Below are 15,847 nucleotides of genomic sequence, written 5' to 3'. Positions count from 1 at the left end.
TCTTAAGCTCCAAGAAGGTCTCTGTACGGAAAATTGCTTTCCTTCAGATATTTGGGCTTTAAGTTGTTTAGAACTTCAAACGCTCGTGTGAGCCAGTAGGATAGGCAAACAGGATGCAGATACTTAAAAATTGTCAGGAAGCGAGTTTCATTTGAGAAGTGATGGCAGGAGGCAGATGGCCCCTGGCTGCTGCCCAGAGGGCTCCTTCACAGGAGGGCAACAGAGATGCCCACCTCTTGGCCCCAAAGAAGCCAAAGCAATGCCCCCTTTGCCTGCCCCTCATGCCCCCACCTAGTTCTGCGATGCTGAGAAGACCTAGCTGGCCCGACAACATTTCACCATGCAGAACAGTTGCTGTGCCACCCAGCATCTCCCGGAGCCCTGGGGCACAGCTTGGCATCTGGTCCCATGCCCAAGCAAGCAGGACGGCAGGTGTGGGCATTGTTGACACTTAGGACACGCCAAGTTGGGCCGCAAAAGGCTTAGCTTGTTGAGAGAGAGCTGCTGGCACTTAAGCCGATGGCTTGGCAACTGCGCTTGGAGGAAATAGGAGGTAACTGGCGAGACCCAGGTGGCAAAATGGGACGCCCCTGTTAAAAGCATTGGCAGCGGCTGCCCACCTGATACCGAACCAGGTTCAAGGTGCTTGTATTAATTGCCAAGGCCTTAAACAAGTTAGGTTTATAGGGACCACCTGAACCCTTATATCCCAGCCCTGGCAGCTACCTTCTGTTTTAGAATCAGGGAGTTGGGACCCTTGAAGGTCCTCTAGACCAACCCCTTGCAATGCAGGAATCTTTTGGCCCAACGTGGGGCTCGAGCCTCCAATCCTGAAATCAAGTCTCATGCCCTACCGATTCAGCTATTTTCTAACCTTTAAACAACTGCTGAAAACTTTTCTATGCTGCCAAGCTTACGCAAGCAATTAAGACGTCTTTCTGGAATTGTTGATCTCATGTAAATTTTCATGCGTTTGTTGTTGTAAGCCACTTTGAATTATTCTTTTTTTAAAAAAATAATAATGAATTGCCTATGCAAATATTTTTAGACATAACAGTAAGGTGGAGGCTTGATTATGAAATTAGGGACACTCAATTCATTGCCCTTCCCTGATCAATTTGGCATACACAACACTTTCTTCCGCGTGAGCCAACGTGGAGGAAAACTAATGCTCATCCGCCTAGGGGGAGCAGCAGAAACAGACAGAATTCTTCCCTCATGCAAATAGGAATGAGCAGTCAAGGTGCCATATAAAGGATACCCTTTGCTTATCTCTTGGTTCATGTGTGAGTGATCTGCCTTGGTCCAGTATACCTGAAGGAGCATCTCCACCCCCTTCTGCCCAGACGCTGAGGTCCAGCGCCGAGGGCCTTCTGGCGGTTCCCTCATTGCGAGAAGCAAAGCTACAGGGAACCAGGCAGAGGGCCTTCTCGGTAGTGGCACCCTCCCTGTGGAACGCCCTCCCGTCAGATGTCAAAGAGATAAACAACTACCTGACATTCAGAAGACATCTTAAGGCAGCCCTGTTCAGGGAAGTTTTTAATGTATGACATATTAGTGTATTTTTGGTCTTTGTGGAAGCTGCCCAGAGTGGCTGGGGAAACCCAGCCAGATGGACAGGATACAAATAATAAATTATATATTATATCTGGGGGGTGGCCCCTTATAGCTTTGCTCAAGCTCCTTTACTGCAACCAGATAAAGGGAATTAGGTCCTTGCGCCCCTGCAAAGACTCTCAGAAGCTACAATTTTCCCACGTTTGGGGGGGGGAGCCTAGCCAAAGAGAATCAGAAATCAATGGACCTTCAAGGAGAAGAGGTGGGCATTCAAATGTTTTTGGGGGCTGACCTTTCGATGGGAGGAATGGAGAGAAGCCAGAGGACTTGGGGACATTTTGCGTTGGTTTATGGGTTGCCGAGCGAAGTCCCTCTTAAGAGGAAGCAGGCTGCGGCACGATAAGGAAGAACAATTGGTGACCGCAAAGCCGTACAAAGTAGCAGGCCTTATATTCCTTATCTGGATCGTGGGAAATAGCAAGTTCTCTTACATAAATGCATCCATTTATGGTTGCTTGAATGCCCTAACTCCAAAAGCCCAAGTTTTGTGCCACATCATCTCGACCAGCCAAACCAAAGGACCACATTTTTATGTCAAACACTTATTAAAAAATATCACCGCGCCTCATAAAAATTGCCTCCACTCCAGGGCAGTTTTCACACTGGCCTGTGATTAAGCTGCACTGAATATAATTTACTTACCACCAAACGGCGCAGAGGATTGATGTATTATAGTATTTTAATATTTTTTGGAAGCCGCCAAGAGTGGCTGGGGAAACCCAGCCAGATGGGCGGGGTATAAATAATAAATTATTATTATTATTATTATTATTATTATTATTATTATACTGCAAACCTGCTTCTTTTACCTATGGAGAAGTGCGAAAGACTTTCCTTCACAATCTTTTAAGGAATGTGTCAGGGAACTGCCATCGGAGAGACAGGTGGTGGACAGGCTACAGGAGAATAGGAGAGAATCTGCAGTAGAAGAGGGAACCAGCAGGGGGAGTGCAGGAGTCACAGCGGAGGGGAGGCTCTGGGATGCTTCCAGTGAGAGTAGTGGAGAGGTAACGGGACCCCCGTTGGGAACGCCCACCCTTCGCCGGAAACTGTCACGCAGAGAGTCTCGAAAGCGCATGTCTGTCAAAGAGCTTTTATGTTGGCGTAAATTCCGTAGACGCCCACTGTCAGATTCTACCAGCGACTGACGGAGTCATGCTTTGGGGGCTCCGTTAGTGCATCGGTTTGGATGACCAGCCAAACCCCAGAGGGATCAAGCTTTTACGCACAAGCAGCTCACTATCCCATCACAGCAATCTGACAGTCTTTGAAAGCAGCTTGTGCAAGCAGAAGGCATCATGAGCGAACCATCCGGAACCGGAGGAGCAGGAGCGGGAGCTGGCGCAGATCCAAGCCTGGAACAAAGGTACAGGGCGTTGGAGGTCCAGCTGGCACTGCAAACGGCGAGGCTCGAGGAGAGGAGGGCTCAAGATGCAGATAAGGGGAAAACCACCCCACTTGCCAGACGGGTGCCTGGACTGGTGCAGAAATTTGGGGGGGATCCCCGGAACTATCAAGCCTTTAGGACAGAGATGCAATATGCTCTCAATCTACTGTTTGATGACTTCCCCGACGAGAGCTCTAGAGTGGCGTACGTGATTGGCCATCTAGAGGGAGGGGCGAGGGACTGGGTTCGGCCCCTGATGGCAGCCAATAATGAAATCTTAAAGGACACAATGAAGTTTTTTCGCGCCATGGACTTGATGTTTTCCAGCGAGATCGAGCAAGGAGTGGTGCGCAGGCAGTTAATGGCGTGTAAACAGGGGAGCCGATCTGTACGTGAGTACTGGACTGAGTTCACCATGCTGATTCATAGACTTGGGTGGGACCTTGCTAGTGAACCTATTCAAATGCTGTTTGAAGAAGGTCTCTCTCCGGCAGTGAAAGATGAACTTTCCCGGGCGCCTAGGGCGGAGTCTATGGATCAGCTGACTAAATCAGCGCTGTCCATTGGCGCACGCCAGGAAGCTAGAGCTATGGAAAAGCGGGAAGGAAAGGGGGAACGTTGGAAGGACTTCCGCATTCCAGAGATTCCGGAGCAGCCTTTCCCGCCAGCAGAGCCGATGGAACTTGGAACAGCGCGCGCGCGCGCGCAGTTTCAAACACCAGTGAAGGGCGGAAGAAGGAGGGAAAGAGCGGCAAGAGATGCTATCTCTGCCAACAGCCAGGTCACTTTGCCAGAGTCTGTCCGCAAAGGAAGGAATGGCAAGGGATGGCGGGAACTGTTGGGGGGAAGGAGGAAGAAGAAATCACGGAGCCAGTAAAAGCCAACGCCTGGTTGCCGACATCAGGGCACAGCAGCCAGGCCAGGGAGTAATGAATGTGCCCACGCCGGAACCTCCAAGACCAGCGCTTGTGATAGAGGTGTTGCTGGAACTGGCAAACGGACACCCACTGAAGATAAAGGCGCTATTGGATTCAGGTAGCTCATGTAATTTCATGAGCAAAGAGTTTGCAGCTGCACACCAAATACAGACTATCCCATTGAGTAAGCCTTTGCAGGTTACCACGATTGATGGGAGGGAGCTGTTGGGAGGAGAAGTGAGCCAACAGACTGTACCAATGATAATGAGGGTGGCACGACACACCGAACTGATAGCGTTTAACGTAGCCACCTTGGGAGGAGCTCCTATTATCTTGGGTATGAGCTGGCTGGCGCTACACGATCCGCTAGTAGGCTGGCATCAGAGAGTGGTTTCCTTTGGATCAGCACATTGCCTAGAACACTGCAAGGAGGGAGAGGCTCAGGCAGGCACCAGGGGCACTCTAGCAGGGATGGAAATGATGGACAAGGGGAGGGTGCCACCACAATACGCTGACTTGATTGACGTATTCAGCGAAAAAGAAGCAGATAAGCTGCCCCCGCACAGACCCTTTGATTGTCAAATTACCTTACTCCCAGGAGCACAATTGCCAGTGGGCAAGCTGTATGCAATGTCAGACAGTGAGATGCAGGAGTTAAGGGAGTTCATTGACAAGAATCTCAAGCGAGGTTTCATCAGAGAGTCACGAGCGGTGGGGGGCAGCCCAGTGTTCTTTGTGGACAAAAAAAACACGGGCAAGCCCAGGCTTGTATGTGATTTCAGGGCCCTAAATGCAGTGTCAGAACCAGTGACTTTCCCTATGCCCAGAATTGATGACATTCTAACACGGGTGAGAAAAGGGAAAATTTTTACCAAGCTGGACCTTAGGGGGGCATATAACTTGATACGTGTGAGAAAGGGGGATGAGTGGAAGACCACTATGTTCACCCCCTTGGGGGGCCTTTGAGTACACCGTTATGCCTTTCGGATTACAAGGGGGCTCCGCCTGTTTTCAATCATTCATGAATCACGTCCTGGGGCCACTGCTCTACAAGAACTGCGTAGCGTTCTTAGATGACGTTCTGGTGTACTCAGACAATGAGGAGCAGCATGTGCGAGATGTAAGAGAGGTACTGAGCAAGCTGCGAGAAAACCGGCTGTGGGTGAAACTGGAGAAGTGTCAGTTTCATACCAAGGAGGTGGAATTCCTGGGGTACCGGTTGTCTGACAAGGGATTGGCCATGGATCCCAGCAAGGTTCAAGCGGTACTGGAATGGAAAACACCAAGGACCAAGAAGGACGTGCAAAGGTTCCTGGGCTTCGGAAACTTCTATAGGAAGTTCATCAAAAACTTTGCCCATTTAACAGCGCCCATCACGGACTGTCTTAGTAGCAAAAAGAAATTTGTTTGGACGGGAGAAGCGCAACAAGCGTTCGAACGCTTAAAGCAGGCGTTTGCGTCGGAAGAGCAACTCTTGCACGTGGATCTACAACAACCAATGAGAGTGGAGACTGACGCGTCAGACCGAGCGGTGGGGGCCGTTCTTCTCCAGCCGGGAAAAGATACGTCTGAATGGAGACCGTGTGCATTCTTCTCGCGGAAGTTGAACAAATCAGAGAGGAACTACACAGTGTACGACCGAGAACTGCTCGCCATTCATGAAGCATTCCGGAAATGGCGGCACTTGCTGATTGGGGCGCAGCACAAGGTTCAAGTCCGAACTGACCACAAAAATCTGGAATACTGGAGAACAGCCCGAGTGCTGAACCAGAGACAAGTGAGATGGGCCCAGGAGTTCTCCAAATTCCACTTTGAGATTCGTTACGTGCCCGGCTCCGAGAACGTGAGGGCGGACGCTCTTTCCAGGAAACCTGAGTACTTAGAGGGGGAGGGAGCGCCTGAGGCAAGGCATGTAATCCCTGAAGACCGCTGGGTGTGTGGGGCGGCATTGGTGGGGCAGAGGGAACTGATAGAGGGTACGGAGAACGATGAATACGCCCAAGAGAAACTCAGAGAGCTCCGGAGGACAGAGGAGAACACAGGGGGGTTCGAAGAAAAGAACGGGGCGTTGTATTACAAAGGGGCACTGTACATACCCGACGGGGAACTGAGGGGCAGAGTACTCAAGCAGTTGCATGACAGCCCCACAGCGGGACATTTTGGACAGCACAAAACCATGTGGTTGGTTACCAGGGAGTTTTGGTGGCCCAAGGTGAGGGAGGACGTACGGGAATATGTCAGGGGTTGCGACAGGTGCCAGCGAGCGAAAGGAGAGAGGGTGGCGCCAGCGGGGCTATTACAACCCTTACCCACGCCCGAAAGGCCATGGGAGGCAGTATCCATAGATTTTATGACGGACCTGCCAAAATCCAAAGGCAAAACAGCTGTCATGGTGGTGGTAGATCAATTAACCAAGATGTGTCATTTTATAGCTTGTTCACATGCAGTCACAGCGGAGGAAACCGCCAAGTTGTTTGTAGAACATATTTTCAAGTTGCATGGCGCCCCCTTGAGGGTGGTCAGCGACAGAGGGAAACAATTTACTTCCAGGTTCTGGAGGAAACTTATGAGCTTACTGCACGTAGAACTCAATTTCTCAACTGCCCGGCACCCAGAAACCAATGGGCAAGCGGAAAGGGCAAATGGGGTTTTACAACAATACTTGAGGTGTTATGTAAAGGACAGAGAAAATGATTGGGTGGATAAGTTACCTCTAGCAGAATTTGCCTACAACAACGCGGAGAACGTGTCCACAGGGATGAGTCCCTTCCTGGCAAATTATGGGTGTCACCCCCGGGCATTCCCAGGAGAGGGAGGGGAGAGGTGGAGCGTGCCGGCGGCGGAATATTTTTTTGAAGAGATGGAGGCGATCCACCGTCAGCTTCAACTTAACTTAGAGAAAGCCAAGGAAGAATATAAGAAGCAAGCAGACAGAAATAGGAGGGAAGGTGAAACTATAAGGGTGGGGGACCGGGTGTGGTTGTCCACCCAAGGGCTACCGTTCAAGGGCGGGAATAAGAAATTGAGGCCCAAAAGATTGGGACCCTTTGAGGTCATACAGCAGGTCAACCCAGTGGCATTCAAACTCAGGCTGCCCAGTCACATGAAATTACACCCAGTATTTCACAGGTCATTACTGTCGCCGTACCGAGAGGGACGCGAGTGGGGGGAGCGTGAGAGAGAGGCCACCCAAACGCCCGTGATAGAAGAGAGAGAGCGCGACATGAACGTGGCAGGAATCATTGATTCCAGGTGGAAGGGAAATCAGGTGGAATATCTGGTAGAATGGGAGGGGGAAGCAGAGTCGGAAAACACTTGGGTACCAGCAGAGGTAGTCAATGACGAGGTTTTAATAGAAACATTTCATCAGCGTTTCCCAAGAAAACCGCAACCCGTGGCTCGATTTAGAAGGGAACACTTTGGGACCACCGATGAGGAAGGAGAGTTTGAAGGGTTCCCAGAGTCAGGGGTGGGTGAAGAAGCCGACTCCGACGAAGAAGAGGAAGACGGGGAGAGAGACGGTACGCCGTGGCCGGAAGTGTTAGAATCCTCGGACGACGAGGAGAGTTCCTTCAGGGGCTTTCCGCCCTCACCGCCAGTGGGAGAGGAGGCGGGAGGGGGTGAAGGGGGCCCTGGGGGGGAGGTGGATGTCAGGGAACTGCCATCGGAGAGACAGGTGGTGGACAGGCTACAGGAGAATAGGAGAGAATCTGCAGTAGAAGAGGGAACCAGCAGGGGGAGTGCAGGAGTCACAGCGGAGGGGAGGCTCTGGGATGCTTCCAGTGAGAGTAGTGGAGAGGTAACGGGACCCCCGTTGGGAACGCCCACCCTTCGCCGGAAACTGTCACGCAGAGAGTCTCGAAAGCGCATGTCTGTCAAAGAGCTTTTATGTTGGCGTAAATTCCGTAGACGCCCACTGTCAGATTCTACCAGCGACTGACGGAGTCATGCTTTGGGGGCTCCGTTAGTGCATCGGTTTGGATGACCAGCCAAACCCCAGAGGGATCAAGCTTTTACGCACAAGCAGCTCAATATCCCATCACAGAATGGAACCTTAAATCTTCATTTTAAAAATGGTTAAGAGGCAGCTGAATTCCATAGGCTTGTGTCGCATTGAATAGCAGCTGCACAGGGAGAGTATTCATGCAGAATTGCAAAAAATGCTAAAGATCTCTTTTAATAAAAAAACAGAGGCCTACCTCCTGGGAATTACAGATCTGGATATTCCGCAAAAGAGGAAGGGTATCTTTTTATACGCTACGGCGGCAGCAAGAGTTCTTATCATGGCAAAATGGAAGAGTAATGAAATCCCCTCTATACAAGATTAGGTCCAAAAGCTGACAGAATATGCCAAATTAGACGGTCTATCAGAAAAAATAAAGAATAAATCAAAACAGGAATTTGTCTCAAAATGGGAGGTTTTCAAAGAATATTTAAAGTATAAATATAGTAGTTTAAACTCTGTTGCAGCATTCGATGAACTTCAGTAATAGTTGCAAGGTAGATATAAGAATTAAGATTTATTAAGAAAAGGTTTAATTAAGATAAACGTGTGTATTGGCAATAAGTAATATAAAATCGAAATATGGAATAGATGGGAGGTTGGGTCTTTAGTGTTAAGACCACTTTCTGTATTCCTGTGTGTAATTTGGTATTTGTGTTTCCTCTTTCTTCTTTTCTTGTTGTATCAATATTTTTTATTTTTATTTTTAAAGGAGATTGTAGGAAGGAAATAATAATAATAATAAAAAAAGCAGCTGCATAGGAGGCTGTTCCTTCTTAAAAATATGGTAAGGTAAAGGTAAAAGGACCCCTGACCGTTAGGTCTAGTTGTGGACGACTCTGGGGTTGCGGCGCTCATCTCGCTTTATTGGCCGAGGGAGCCGGCGTACAACTTCCGGGTCATGTGGCCAGCATGACTAAGCCGCTTCTGGCGAACCAGAGCAGCGCACGGAAACGCCGTTTACCTTCCTGCCAGAGCGGTACCTATTTATCTACTTGCACTTTGACGTGCTTTCGAACTGCTAGGTTGGCAGGAGCAGGGACTGAGCAACGGGAGCTCACCCCGTCGCGGGGATTCGAACCGCCAACCTTCTGATCGACAAGTCCTAGGCTCTGTGGTTTAACCCACAGCGCCACCCGTGTCCCCCCAAAACTACAGTAGTGCCTTTTAAATGAAGCTGCACATTAATACGTCCTCGTTTATGTCACTTTCTTGGGAGAATAAGCCATCCTTTAACAAAGCGAGAACAAAACGTGCCCTGGGATTAGTTCATTTTCAACGTAATTTGATCAGTAAAAGTCAATGGCGTTGCTCGGCCAGCTGCTAGCTAAGCCATCACCCAAAGTGGGAGGAGTGCATGAACTTTGGGTGCCTGTGTTCAGATAGGTAGCACCTGGGCCGGCTACTGCACTCTGGGGCTTCCCCTCCCTGTGCCCTAGAACTGCTGTGGGGCCTGGCTCTCTCTGCTCCACATCCTTGGAGCACAGAGCAGCCGTGGTGAAAAGACCTGTTGTGTCTCTCAGGCACAAGAGGAGCTTTGTTCAAAGCTGAAGCTGCAGGTGTTGGCCCTGGCAGGCGCCTTCTTGTTCCCGGCTCTCTCCGCACTCGCAACTCTGTGCAAACAGAGAACTTCACTCGGCAACGGCCACCGCTGTAACTGAGCAGCTCCCTGGGGTCTAGAAGGAAGAAGAGCAAGGAGCTAGGCCAAGAGGGAAGAGGCGATGGGAGGCACTACTTTGCAGACTGGAATGCATGCAAGAGTGGAGCTCATGTTCTGGGCTGCATCAATAGGAGTATAGCATCTAGATGAAGGGAAGTAATAGTGCCACTGTATTCTGCTCTGGTCAGACCTCACCTGGAGTACTGTGTCCAGTTCTGGGCACCACAGTTCAAGAAGGACACTGACAAACTGGAACGTGTCCAGAGGAGGGCAACCAAAATGGTCAAAGGCCTGGAAACGATGCCTTATGAGGAACGGCTAAAGGAGCTGGGCATGTTTAGCCTGGAGAAGAGGAGGTTAAGGGGTGATATGATAGCCATGTTCAAATATATAAAAGGATGTCACATAGAGGAGGGAGAAAGGTTGTTTTCTGCTGCTCCAGAGAAGCGGACACGGAGCAATGGTTCCAGACTACAAGAAAGAAGATTCCACCTAAACATTAGGAGGAACTTCCTGACAGTAAGAGCTGTTCGACAGTGGGATTTGCTGCCAAGGAGTGTGGTGGAGTCTCCTTCTTTGGAGGTCTTTAAGCAGAGGCTTGACAACCATATGTCAGGAGTGCTCTGACGGTGTTTCCTGCTTGGCAGGGGGTTGGACTCGATGGCCCTTGTGGTCTCTTCCAACTCTATGATTCTATGATTCCACTTCTCTGCATGCATTTTCGAAGAGAAAGCCAGTGTAGTGATTCCACAGTCCATTCAGCCTGTTGCTCCCACAGGAGAGAGTGATGCCCGTCGGCCTAAATGGCTTTAGATGATTAGACAAATTCATGGAGGTTTATCGATGGCTGGAAGGTTTCCAAATACCCATTGCTGGAAACTGCAGGAAGGGAGAGGGCTCCGCTTGCGGTTTTCCCCACAGGTTGGCCACTATGGGAACAAACGGCTAGATTGGCTGGGCCATTCATTAGATCCAGCAGGTTCTAAATCCAGATTCCTATCCAAGGACAGAATTGGTCCCAAATAACTTGCATGGCCCCCAGATGTTCAGTTAAAAGGACCCCTGATCATTAGGTCCAGTCATGGCCGACTCTGGGGTTGCGGCGCTCATCTCGCTTTATTGGCTGAGGGAGCCGGTGTACAGCTTCCAGGTCATGTGGCCAGCATGACTAAGCCGCTTCTGGCGAACCAGAGCAGCACACGGAAACGCCGTTTACCTTCCTGCCGTGCTTTCAAACTGCTAGGTTGGCAGGAGCAGGGACTGAGCAACGGGAGCTCACCGGGATTCGAACCGCCGACCTTCTGATTGGCAAGTCCTAGGCTCTGTGGTTTAACCCACAGCTCCACCCACGTCCCGATGCTCGGTTAGGACAAAGGAAAAAAATTCCCCCATGGATTGTGCTCCACGGGTGGAACCAGGCACTGCTTCCACAACTGCACCCCCCCCCCCTTCAAAGGCACCCGTTTAGCACCATGCCTGCTGCTATTCCCCTTGCCCTCATTCCTTTCAAAAAGCACCCTGGGGCTCATGCAAAGTGCTGCCCTGAGTTCCTGAACAACCCAACTGCAACCTGTCCCCAAAACTTTTAGAATGAAGCAGTAGGGTCTCCCTTCAAGGCAGATAGCAGGGACAGGCCTCAGTACCTTACTCTTCAAAAGTTAAGGATGTTGCGCCCCAGAGAGGAAGTTGGGTTTTGAAACTTTCCTCTTCCCACCACCCTTAATGCCGGGCGGCAGTCAGTGATCGTGAAAGAGGCTGCAAGCACACACACACACTTCAGTGTTACCCTTGAAAGACCACTCCCCATAGCAAATTTGGGTGAGGGGCAGCTGCCAATGTGGAACCCAGTAACCTCTGGCAACGCCTTAAACTTGCCCGCTCCTGCCCAGTCATTTCGTTGCTTAATAGTGGCGTGCTCCCATTTTGTGCCATACATCCAACAAGAGCAAGGCCTTTTGTGTGGTGGCACCCGATCACTGGAATGCGTTCCCAGTGAACACAAGGCTGGAGCTGACATTGCCAGCACTTAAGCTTCCAGACCCACCTGTTCACCCAGGCTTTCCCCGAGGAGCGATCTAGCGATCGTTGCTATATTATGCAAATCTACTGATTCATGCTATATTTTATACTTGTTTCATGAATGCCGTTTCCTCAACTGATTTTATGCTCTTCACCTCCAGGTCTGCCATTTTCTCCTGAATGCTGGTGACGTGCAGATTCGCAAAACAAATAAAACTTCACGGTTGTTGGTTTTTTAAACCACAAGATGATAACTAGTTCTAGTTCAACTTTGTCAAGAAACCCACATTTATGCCAAAGGATTTTTTTATTATTATTATTCTTATTATTAATACCACCGAGACAGGTTTGTTTGTTTGTTTTTTGTCCCACATACAATTCAGTCTTGTGATTAAACAGGACAAAAAAAAATTACAAATAAAAAGAGAAGATGGAGTTCAAATAAATATACAATAAAAAGCTAACCGGCATTTAAAAAGGCAGGAGTGCTCTCAAGTCTGGATAAATACAGCACACAGATATGTTTGGGGACAAAGGGGACGGGTTCAGTGGGGCAGGGAGAGGAATAGGCCAAAGTTTCAGAAGTGCCTTGTGATCGGTGGTGCAGGGCGGGTGGTCGTGAGCCACCCAATATGCTCATGAGATTCGGAGAGAGCACCAGTCTTTCGGAAAACAGCGTCCTTTCCTCGCCCTCTCCCCCTTTGCTTTAGGCTCAAACTCCGCACTGTTTTTTAAAAAAGAAGACCATGGCTCGTAGAAACTATCACACAGTGATAACGTGATCGTGGTTACTTCAGCATCAGCCCTTTGGGTATGTCTTGGGTTTCGTTTCTTTTTTTCAAATACTATACAGAATGTACAAAAAAAGTGGGGAGGGGGAATTGGGGTGGGGAAGGATGCAAGGTGCTAGACAGGGAGATCCAACGCAGCCTTAGCTGCAAAAAATAAAATACAATTACCCCAAAGGGAGTTCGGAAGCTGCTGCTGCTTTCCAGGAGAGACACTCCCTGTTTGCTGCTGAGCTCATGCAGGCAGGTGCTGGCACAATGTGGACTTGCCCCCTCTCACCCTGCACACATGCAGGTGCCGTAGATGCGGACAGAGCCTCCCCAAAGGCCTTGCTGGCCCAGAAGGCGGAGGCAGAGGCAGCCCATGTGGAAGAGGAGAGAGACCAAGCCTGCTCTCTCCGGCTGGAGGGCGAGTCCAGAAGTCGCCACCTTGCCAGATGCCAGGGAGAGCCGACTGTTGCTGAGCGGCTGCAGCTTGACCCAGTCTCCTTGCCTAAGCCCCCTCGGTAGTGTTTAAAGGCTGCAACAGCGAGCTGGCTAAGGTAGGACCAGGTGCAGCCAGGGTCTGCAAGGAACAGTGTCGTGGAGCCCCAAACCCCACGCCCCCGATCCTATTTGTGCTAAGAGCTGCCCCAGCTGGCTGCTAAGGGTGGGCACAGCAGACCCTTTCCTAAAGAGCCCTCCTAGGAGAGGGAGGGGGGCAACGTAAAAGAAACAAAACCAGTGCCCCCAAGGAAGGCGCTGCTCACCAAGCTCCCATGCAACGGATTCCCAAATTCAGCAAGGATCTTTTTTTTTTTAGTGTTTTTTCTTTTCTCTTTTTTTAGTAAGGATTGCCAACTGCTTGGGTCAAGTTATAACACACGTAAGAAGAAAAAGAGTGAAATAAAAGCAAAGAAGCAGCCCCCCCCCCGGACGCAGGTGGTTAACTTGAGACGCCCCAGAGGCTCCAACTCCCATCAGCCCCAGCCAGCAGGGCCAGGAGGGAGTCGTAGCTTGGCAACACCTTGCAGGCCACAGGTAGCCCAATTGGTGCAGGAGGGTCCTGGTCTCCAAGCCCCTGGATCTAAAGGTTTGGTCCCCTTCCTGGATTTGGCCCCTTCACCTGACAAGCAAGCCCCTCTCTTGCCTGGCCTTTGAAACCCGCTTCCGAGGAGTCTACTTGGGTGCAGAATGAGGCAGAACCTTCCCATTACCGTCCTGCCACGCTGGTCCAAGCGTTACCTGCCCTGCCAGAGTGATGGGAGAAAAGCCGTGCTTGTTGGTTTTTAGCCCTGGCTTTTTCTGGCTGCAGGAAGCGAGTTCGCTCCCTATCCCCCAGGGAAACAACGGCTGCGATTCAGTCTCGCCTGGGAAATAGGGAAGCAAGAGAGCTCAAGTGTTGTGGGGCTTATTGCTGAGAGGAAAGCTCTACCCCGCCCAGGGCTAGCATCTATGAACAGGCTTCTAAGGGTTGATGGCTTTTTCTTTAAAAAAGGGTGAATTGGGGAACTGCCAGTTACCCAACAGACCAGACTGCTTCATTGAGTGGTTAATAGAACCTGTCCACCTCTTGCTCAGAGTGTGAGCAATCCGAATGTTAGATCCTCCACAGGCTCAGGCTCAAAAATCCTGCCCAAGGCGATTCAGGTTGTCACAGAGCAGGGGGCCTCCCTTGGCCACCCCTCCACTTTCTAATTTAACCAGAAACTAACCCCCGCCCCATGGCTCATCCTTCTGCTCCCTTTTCTCTGGCTCCTTCATCCCCCCCCCCCAGACCCTCCTCCCACATTCACAGACACAAAGTTTCTCTTCCCTGAATGAGTGTCAGCAACTATGGGCCCACTGGGCCCTGTCCGGCCTGCAGGCGACAACTGGCTGGCTTCCCAAATCGACACGACTCCTGCCCAGCTATCCCTGTTTGCTTACCTGCGGCCTTTTCCTTCTGTCTCCTTTTGCCTCTCCCCCCTCCTCTTACCTGTGGCCTCGCATCTACAGTATCTGAAAGCAACAGGGGGCAGAGAAGGAAGGACTTCACGTGCCCTCCCCTCCTGGCCCGTTGCTCCTCTGCTGGGTCCGCCTACGTGGGGAGCGTTAACGGCGAGAAGTCCTCGTCACCTGTGCGTTTGGAGTCAGGAAAGGGCAGGGGGAATGTGAAACTGAAGGAAGCACGAGGGATGGGGGGAGAACCTGCTGAACCACACAAAGCTGGCATGTGATTTGCCCCCCCCCCCAAAGAAGTCTTTAACAGTTAGCGAAGCAGTGTGAAAGCCTTTTGTGGCTGCAACTGGCTGGTGCGAGAGTAGTGGGTGGGTGCCCTTCTGCTTGCGTCTCGCTCCTCTTTTGGCTTGGGATGAGGGATCTTGGCCAGGAGAGAGAGAAGGTTGCTTGGTCCAGGGCTGCTCTGGTCAGGAACGCTGCTGTGTGTCCTTTTCACACCCCAGGAGGAACCCAAAGGAGTTCCAACGTCGAAAAGAAGTCGCAGGTCCAAGGCGGCAGGAGGGGAAGTTTCGAGAACCCTTGCCCAAGATGGCAAGGAGGCAGAGCTTGCCAGAAAAGCCCTTCCCAGACACAGCAGAGCATCCCAGTCCAGGCCCGTGCTCCCTCTCTCCCCTCCCAACCAACTGGGAAAAACATTTCCGCTCCCTGAGCTGGGAAAGAAAAACCAGACGACCTTGAAAGGAGCGGGGGGGGGGGGAACTGTTTCAGTGCTGGTGAAGGTGAGTCCCAAGGTCAGGGAAGCAGCTGCCTCTTCCCCCAGTTGCAATGCCCCGGCCACCGCTGTCCAGCAGGGGTCAGTCCTGAGCTTGGGTGGGGATGGCAGGAGGGGCCCGTGGCGAAGAGAAGAGTTGTTAGCACCACTGGCTGGGCCAGAGAAAGAAAGAAAGAGCAAGGGGAACAAGAAAAGAGGGGGGCTCCTGGGGACACACCTGTTGGGGTGGGAAAGAGAGAGAGAGGCACTATGAAATGACAAGGAGGTGCAAGGCTGGGCCCCATAAGGCTGCTTCCTCCTGCCCCGCCCCGCCCCCCGGGCATGCCTTACCTGTAGGCCCCGCCCTCTTTTCATACAAAGACCTTGGCAAGGGCATCGGCCCCAGCGCTGGCAATCAGGGCCTTGCTGGGATGGAAGGCCACGTCATGGATGGCCTCTTCGTGCTTCTTGCGGTGAGCTGTGATCTCCTGCGTGCAGGTCTTGTTGTCGAGGTTCCACAACCGGAGGGAGCAGTCATGGCCTAGGAGAGGCGGAAGGGCCAGGGGGGTTAAGCAAGGAAGCCCACGTGCCCAGGCACGCACGAGGCTTAGTTAAGGGGTGATAATAATAATAATAATAATAATAATAATAATAATAATAATAATAATAAATTTTATTTATATCCCACTCTCCCCAGCCGAAGCCGGGCTCAGGGCAGCTAACAACAATAAAATAGTACAACATTCTAAAATCATTTCATTATAAAATTTATTCAAATCAAATTG

At 50.9% G+C, this 15,847-nt stretch overlaps 1 protein-coding gene and 1 long non-coding RNA gene across 3 annotated transcripts in view; one reads left to right on the top strand and one right to left on the bottom strand.

Moving 5' to 3' along the window:
* The window catches only part of STRN4 (striatin 4), a gene marked incomplete at its 5' end in the record, with an annotated part of 127,693 nt that overhangs the window by 87,487 nt on the left and 24,359 nt on the right, over positions 1–15,847 (bottom strand). Inside the window, 2 exons of one of the 2 annotated variants that reach the window (XM_081868863.1) lie at positions 13,692–15,300; positions 15,414–15,603. The exons of the other annotated variant lie outside the window; for it this stretch is intronic. Of the exons in view, the coding sequence (XP_081724989.1) occupies positions 15,434–15,603 (170 nt within the window). The 3' untranslated portion in view covers positions 13,692–15,300; positions 15,414–15,433. Of the gene's footprint in view, positions 1–13,691; positions 15,301–15,413; positions 15,604–15,847 lie in introns of those variants that run through there. 2 annotated transcript variants of the gene reach the window in all.
* The window catches only part of LOC309346269, a 242,295-nt gene continuing 241,993 nt past the window's right edge, over positions 15,546–15,847 (top strand). The window contains exon 1 of the long non-coding RNA XR_014158547.1: positions 15,546–15,680. This is a non-coding gene — a long non-coding RNA (uncharacterized lncRNA). The remainder of the gene's footprint in view (positions 15,681–15,847) is intronic.

The sequence above is a fragment of the Podarcis erhardii genome (assembly GCF_964252035.2).
Source record: "Podarcis erhardii genome assembly, chromosome: 7".
NCBI classification, from domain to species: Eukaryota; Metazoa; Chordata; class Lepidosauria; order Squamata; family Lacertidae; genus Podarcis; species Podarcis erhardii.
The sequence above is the reverse complement of the archived record's forward strand: the minus strand, read 5'-3'. Positions and strand labels throughout refer to the sequence as shown.